General features: G+C 40.3%; 1 protein-coding gene across 1 annotated transcript in view; it reads left to right on the forward strand.

Annotated features, from left to right (window-relative positions):
• dazl (deleted in azoospermia-like) overlaps positions 1-7,391 on the forward strand; it is a 58,011-nt gene extending 50,620 nt beyond the window's left edge. The window contains exons 10-11 of the mRNA XM_059971459.1: positions 107-206; positions 7,192-7,391. Of these exons, the coding sequence (XP_059827442.1) occupies positions 107-206; positions 7,192-7,391 (300 nt within the window). The remainder of the gene's footprint in view (positions 1-106; positions 207-7,191) is intronic.
• The last annotated feature ends 780 nt before the right edge of the window (positions 7,392-8,171 follow it).

Below are 8,171 nucleotides of genomic sequence, written 5' to 3' on the forward strand. Positions count from 1 at the left end.
TCTTTAATCTCAATTTTTATGCATATTTTACTTCTAGGAAATTATGGCTTTTGTCTTTACACTCTGCCCAAAAGTAAGTGTTTTTGTTTAAACATTTATTTTTCAGAAATATGTTGATCGTGGAGTGCAAACGCAGTCATGGACATATTTGCCAATGAATAGGCACAGATCCCAACGTCAAGCATCAGATGATTATATAAAGGCATGTTATATTTATAATGTGTTGTATAGATATACTGCTTTTTAAAAAATCTCTTTATGAAGGATTTTCATTTACTTAATGTATATAGTTAAATATTTATGTGGGATTGAAATTGTGGAAAAGGAGCAGGGTATTTGCTCTGGTTATTTTATGCCCCATGAAAATATCTTCACAGTTCATTTAACCATCGCAGAATATCGTTCTTTTGTCCTTTTCATATTTAACATATTCCCCATAAAAATATGTTCTGACCACCTGAGTCTGAACAACATTCAGGTTTAGCCTACCAATTATTTTTCATTGCTTCAAAGACTTAAGTCGTAATGTACTTTTTCAGAGAAGACGTGTTGTTTCTTGCCTGAGAATCATATCTTGGACTTAGTATTTTATTTTGTTTACACTAATGTCTCATCCATTCATATAAGAAGCCCGGAATAGCAGTATTTGTGAACCAGCTTTATCTAACTGAAATACATTGTCAGACCCATTATGGTGATGCCTCTTTTACTCAGTGATTTGTTCAAGATGTGTACTAATACAGAATAGTCTTTTATTTTGTCCGTTGCTAACTTGGAAGTTTCTTTTCTATCCAGTAATAAATTCTAAAGCTGTCTCAAAGACCATTAAACTAATGAAATTTGTATTTGGATTTTTTTCATGTTAAGGGGTAAAGGTATAAATGTTTAATCAAATATAAACAGCTTGAGGTGCAGGGTTTCAATAAACTTGCAATTGGTCTGTCTGAAAAAGGTCACCAATTATGGTCATACTATTGCCAATTACTTGAATGAGCTACATAATTGGTCCCACTTTCTTTCCCCACCAGTGTTGTACTCTGCGAATAATACTTGGAAGAACATTTTGGAAGCAGTGACCTCAACTCTGTAAGACAGGAGCAGAATTAGACCATTTGGCTTATCAAGTTTGATCCACCATTCAATCATGGCAGAATCCCTCACATCTCCATTCTCCTGCATTTTCACTGTGGCTTTTGACACCCTGATTAGTCAAGAACCTGTCAACCTCTGCTTTCAATATACACAATAACTTTGCCTGCACAGTTGTCTATGGCAATGAATTTCATAGATTCACCACCTTCTGGGGAAAGAAATTATAACAGTTCTAAATAGATATCCCTCAATTCTGAGGTTCTGCCCTTTGGTCCTAAACTCCCACTCAGTAGGAACAGTCCTCTCCACATCCTTTTGATAATCAGTATGTTTCAATGAGATATCCCCTCATTCTTCTAAACTCCAGCAAGAGCCATTAGGCGGTTAACCCTTTCATTCCTGGGATAATTCTCGTGAATCTCTTCTGGGTCCTGTCCATTGTCAGAACATCTTTTCTGAGATAAGGGGCCCAAAACTGCTGATAATATTCCAAGTGTGGTCTGACCAATGCCTTAAAGCCTCAACATTACACCCTTTTATATTCTATTCCTCTCAAAATGATTGCTAACATTGCATTTGCCTTTCTTACCACCTACTTATCCTGCAAGTTAAACTTCAGGGAATCCTGCATGAGACCTCCCAGGTCCCTTCGCACCTCTGATGTTTGAATTTTCTCCCCATTTACAAAATAATCCACATCTTTATTTCTTCAGCCAAAGTGTATGACCATGCAATTCCTTACACTATATCCCATCTACCACTTTGCCTGTTCCCCCAATCTTAAGTGCTTCTGCAGACACCCTGCCTCAGCACTACCTGCCCTTTCATCTGCCTTTGTATTGTCAAAAACCTGGCCACAAATCTCATCAATTCCTTCATTCAATTCATTGACATATAATGTGAAAAGAAGCAGTCTCAACATTGGCCCCTGTGACACACCATTAGTCACTGGCAGCTAACCAGAAAAGGCCTCCTTTGTTCCCACTCTATGCCTCCTGCCAGTGAGCAAATCTTTCCATGCTAACCTTTCCTGTAATGTCATGGGCTTTTATCTTGTTAATCAGCTTCATGTGCGGCACCTTATCAAAAGCCTTCTGAAAATCCAAATAAACAACATCCACTGACTCTCCTTTGTCTATCCTGCCTGTTTTTCCTCTGAATTCCAAAAGATTTGTCAGGCAAGATTTTCCCTTAAGAAAGCTATGCTGACTTTAGCCTATTTTTATCATGTGCCTCCAAGTACCCCAAAACCACCTCCTTAGAAATAGACTCCAATATCTTTCTGAAATTAGACTAGCTGGCCTATAAATTCCCTTTCTTCTGCCTCCCTCTCTGAGAGTAGAGTGACATTTGAAGTTTTTCAGCCCTCAGAACCATTCCAGAAAAGATCACTACTTGATATTACTCTTGAATGGTCATTACTAATACCTCCATAATCTCTTCACCTGCCTCTTTCAGAACCTGGGGTGTAGTCCATCTGGTCTCGGCAACTTACCTACCTGCAGACTTTCAGCTTCCCAAGCAGAAAGTCTGCTTAGTAATAGCAATGACATTCACTTTGGTTTATAACTATTAGCAAAGTATTTATTAGGCTCATTCACCATTTTTGTCCCCCATTGCTACCTCTCCAGTATCATGTTCCAGCAGTCCAATATTCACTCTTATCTCTTTATATATCTGAAAAACTTTTGGTATTCTCTTTGATATTATTAGCTAGCTTACCTTCATTTATTTTTATTCTGTATTGGCGTTTTTTTTTAGTTGCCTTCTGGTTTCAAATGCTTCACAATCTTCTACCTTCCCACTTCTTTTGCAATATGATATATTCTCTTGTTTTTATGCTGTCTTTGGCTTCCTTTGTCAGCCACTTTTGCCTCATTCTCCTTATAGAATATTATATTGCTTCATTTTTGGGGTGTATCTTTTGTGTGTCTATATTGAATTTCCCCAAGAACCATCAGCCATTACTGTTGAACCATCATCCCTTCTGTGTCCCCTTCCAAATCAACTTTGGACCGCTCCTTTCTCATGCCTCTGTAAATCTCTTTACTCCACTGTAATAACGATACATCCAATTTTAGCTTCTCCACCTCAAATTGCAGGGTGAATTTGATTATTATAATCTATCTCCTAAGGGTTCTTTTACCTTGAGCTCACTAATCAAATCTGGGTCATTACATAACACCCAATCCAGAATTGTTATTCCCATAGTGGGCTCAAACTGCCATCTCATAGGCGTTGTATAAATTCCCTCTTTTGGGATTTAGCACCAGTTGGATTTTCCCAATCGACCTGCATATTGAAATTCTCATTCCATGATTATCATAACAGTGCCTTTATTACATGTGTTTTCTATATCCTGCTGTATTTGTAGCCCACATCCCAGCTACTCAGGAATTTATTATACATTTTCTCCTGCAAAAAGTACTCATAGAACTATAGAAAGCCTACAGTATAATACAGGTCCTTAGAACATGTTTGGCACAGCTTTGTGGACTGAAGGGCCTGTATTGTGCTGTACATTTATGTCCCTACCTTAGAACTACCCAGGCTTTACCCATAGCCCTCTATTTTTCTAAGCTCCATGTAGCCATCAGGAGTCTCTTAAAAGATCCTATCGTTTCCGCCGCCACTGGCAGCCCATTTCACGCATTCATCACTCTTTGGGTTTTTTTTTAAAAAAAACAACTTACCCCTGACATCTCCTCTGTATCTACTTCCAAGCACCTTAAAAACTATGCCCTCCCATGCTAGCCATTTCAGCCCTTGGAAAAAGCCTCTGACTATCCACATGATCAATGCTTCTCATTATCTTGTACACGTATATCAAGTCACCTCTCATCCTCCATCGCTCCAAGGAGAAAAGGCTGAGTTCATGCAACCTATTCTCATGAGGCATGCTCCCCAATCCAGACAACATCCTTGTAAATCTCCTCTGCACTCTTTCTATGGTTTCCACGTCCTTCCTATAGTGAGGCAACCACTCCTTTGTTCCTTGCATCTATTCCACATTTAGCAGATTAGTTATCTTGCAACATTATTCGCACAGCATAACTAGCCAAGCTCCAAATAATTCAGTAAGGTTTTAGCCCTTTTAATTCTGTATATAATTCCTCATTCCTTCCTTTTGTCATTCCATGATGAGTTGGATTATCAATGCCGGGGTTATTGTACATTTTAATTTTCATATTCATGTAACAAGGGTGGATAGTAACCCTTGGGATAAGCCAGAGGGCCTTCTGCATCATTGTGGTCTTCATCCTCATCATTTGCACCTCGGTCTGGACCTCGCCAATCCCCCTTTTCTGCTCATAACCCTTTTGCATGACAGACTGCCCTCAAGATGCTCATCCTCACCACTAATCCAGCTGGTGAACCCCTCTTCACCCTCGTTGTCAGCAGACATCCTTTACAGTTTATAGTCAACACTGGAGCAGCTTGCTCTTCCATGCAACAGTCAGTTGTCAGCCAACTCCGTCTACCCCTTTCTGATAAGACTGTGGTTTCATGGATTTTGATGGTTTCACAAAGTTCATTAAGAGCCAGGTTGGTATCAACCTGTGATGGGTTGTACACGGGTGTAATAATAACAGACGTGAATTCTGTGGGCAGTCAGAAAGGTACTCCGGAACTGGGGAGTAAAAGGATTTGAGGCTGTGCAGGCAACCTGGGTTGCACCAGCCATTGTTCACCATGAAACATGCTCCCTCATCTTTACTTATTCCAGAGACATCTTTAGACCTGTCCACTTGGAACACAATCTGATGGGTTTGATGACTTGGTCTGGTATTTTCCTCTGCCAGCCAGGTTTCAGTGAAGCACAAGATATTACAATGCTTTGTTTCCTGTTGGTGGGATATTCTGACTTTCAGCTCATGGCTTGTTGTCCAGGGACTGTATGTGGTCTAGGAATATGCTAGGGAACCACAGCCAATTTGCGCACCACCATAAATTTCCGAGACGCCAGCTTTCTAGCCTACGATGAAACTTCCTCAGTAATGCTGGTGAGGTGAATGAACCTTCCATGGCCATGTGAGCCGGAGGTCCCAGTGGTAGAAAGGTGACGTGTTATGATTGAATGCAGTCTTTCTGATTGTTCAAAAGAGTCGGTCAATCATATCTGATGTGATTTTCAGCTTCTTTTAAGAGAAGTGCAGAAAGAAGTAGAGAGACGAGCGAAAATTCCAATTCAGAGAACACAACACAGCTGCTGTACATGGTACTTTTTTGGGAACTTAAACATGGTGCCATCTTATAGTGCAGTTAGAGATTGGTAGGCATGACTTTGTGGGCATCACTAAGATGTGGATGGAAAAAAAAAGATCATAGTTGGTAGCTTAACATCCAAGGATAGTTCAGTAGTTCCACTGAATATTGTACATAATTGCATGTTGTATCAAAAGGACAGGCAGGTAGGTTGGGGGTAGGGGTGGTGCGTCTCTGTTGGTAAAAATGAAATCAAATTCTTAGAAGTAACGTAGGATTGGAAGATGCAGAGTGCTTGTGGATAGAGTTAAGAAACAGCAAGGGTAAAATCTGCCTGATTGGAGTTGTATACACCAACCAAGCAATAGCCAGGATGTGGGATATAAATTTCAGTGGGAAATAGAAAGGCATGTAATAAATGCAATGTTACAATAGTCATGGGGAATTTCACTATGCAGGTGTAGATGAGGAAAATCAGGTTGGTGTTGGATCCCAGGAAAGGGAACTTTTTGAATGCCTATGAGATGGCTTTTTGGAGCAGCTTGTGGTTGAGCTCATCAGGTAAAAGACAAGTCTGGATTGGGCATTATGTAATGAACCAGTTTGATTAGAGAGCTGAAGATAGAGGAACCCTTGGGAGGCAGTGATCACATGATAGAATTCATCCTGCAGTTTGAGAGAGAAGCTGAAGTCATCTGTATCAGTATTACAGTGGAGTATGGGGAATTACGAGGTGTGAGAGAGAGAAGCTGGGAGAAGTTGATTGGGAGGGGACACTAGAAAGGATGATGGCAGAAGAGCAGTGGGGTTCCTGGGGGCAATTTGGAAGGCAGAGAATAGATATATTCCAAAGTATTCCCTAGGGGAATTGAGGCAACTGTGTGACAAGCAAAGTAAAAGACAGCATAAAAGCAAGCAATGGCATATAATACAACAAAAATTAGAAGTTGAAGGATTGGGAGCCATTTAAATAACCAACAGAAAAAAAAGCTATGGAGAGAAGATGAAATATGAAGGTATCTATCCAATAAAATAAAGGCATGCTAAAAGTATTTTCAGATATAGAAAGAGTAATAGGCAAGAATGGATAATGGACCGCTGGAAAATAATGCTAGAGAGGTAATGAAGGACAAAGAAATGGTGGAGGAACTTCAGTATTTTGTGTCAATCTTCAGTGTGGAAGACACCAGCAGTCTGGCTGCAATTTGAGTGTCAGCAGAAGTGAGTGTAGTTGTTTTTACTAAGGAGAAAGTGCTTGGGAAGCAGAATGGTCTGAATTTATCTGGACCAAATGGACTACACCCCAAGGTTCTGAAAAAGGTGGCTGAAGAGATTTTGGAGTTATTATGAATGATATTTCAAAAATCACTATATTCTGGAATGGTTCTAGAGGACTAGAAAATTTACCACTTCACTCTTTAAAAAGGGAGGGGGGCAGAAGAAAGGAAATTGTATGCCAATTAGCCTGACTTCAGTGGCTGGGAAGCTCAAAGGTTCAAAGGTCCAATTTAATGTCAGAGAAATGTATAGAATATATGTCCTGAAATGTTTTTTTCTTTGCAAACATCCATGAAAACAGAAATGTCCCAAAAGAATGAATGACAGTTAAACGTGAGAACCCCAAAGTCCATCCCCCCCACAGGTAAGCGGCAGCAACCTACAATCCACACCCCCCCGGACCAGCACTCTACCCACTACTGAGCACAAGCATGAGCTGGTGGATAGCAAAGACACAGGCTTTGGACTTACTCCAAGACTATCGCATTTCATCTGACAATTTGACAAACCACAGGTTTTCTCTCTCTCCCCCTAATAAGGGAGAGGGAGGTGTCACCCATTTTCACATCAAACAGGACACATAACAATAACCAGTTGGTTTATGATGTTTAAAAGTCCGCTTCTTACGAGCTCTTGTGTTTGAAGATCGCAAAGATCTGGGGCCTTCAGTCTCACAGCGAAAGATTTTTCAGCCTCCTGGAGGATACGAGTTTCCTGCTGTGACACTGACCCTCGGTCTTCCCATCACCAGAGCCCCAAACTCTTGGGCTTTTAAATTTGAGCTGGACTCTCAGGCCAAACTCTTGGCATGTTGAACAACAATGGCTGGTCCTGAAACCCCGAGAACAGGTCCCATTCCCGCAAAGAACAGAAGTCTGTGTGTAACTTCAGGTCAAGGTCTTGAATCCTGAAAAGGGAAATTAAAGATACTAAAGATGGTAATCGAGCTGTTTCTGAAGATGCAAGCAAAAGAATCGCTGTTTAGTGCTATCTTAACTCCCCTCCAATATGCTGGAATTCCTTATTAAGGATGTTTCCGCATACTTGAACATGCATGATAAAGTAGGCCAAAGTTAGCATGGTTTCCTTAACGGGAAATCTTACGAAACAAATCTGTTGGAATTCTTTGAGGAAGTAACAGATAGAAAAGGGAGAGTCAATAGATTTCTTTACTTGGATTTTCAAAAAGCTTTGACAAGGTTGGACATACTGGGTTTCTTAACAAGATAAGAGCCCATAGTATTACAGGAAAGTTACGAGCATGGATGGAAGATTGGATTATTGGTAGGAGGCAGTTGGAATAAAGAGGAGCTATTCTGGTCGGCTGTTGGTGACAAATGTTCTGCAGGGTTGATATTGGGACCACCACTTCTTTTACATTACAGTTGTCCCCCGTTTTACGAATGTTTGCTTTACGCCACTTTGCTTTTACAAAAGACCTACATTAGTAACCTGTTTCCTCATTACAAAGAGGATTTTCGCTTTTACAAAAAATTTTCCCATATAAATTAATGGTTCTTCACTTTACCCCATTTCAGCTTAAGGTTTCATAGGAACACTCTAACTTTGTAAGGGGGTGAGAGACACCTGTACAC

The sequence above is a fragment of the Hypanus sabinus genome, chromosome 6 (genome assembly GCF_030144855.1).
Source record: "Hypanus sabinus isolate sHypSab1 chromosome 6, sHypSab1.hap1, whole genome shotgun sequence".
In the NCBI taxonomy this organism is placed as follows: Eukaryota; Metazoa; Chordata; class Chondrichthyes; order Myliobatiformes; family Dasyatidae; genus Hypanus; species Hypanus sabinus.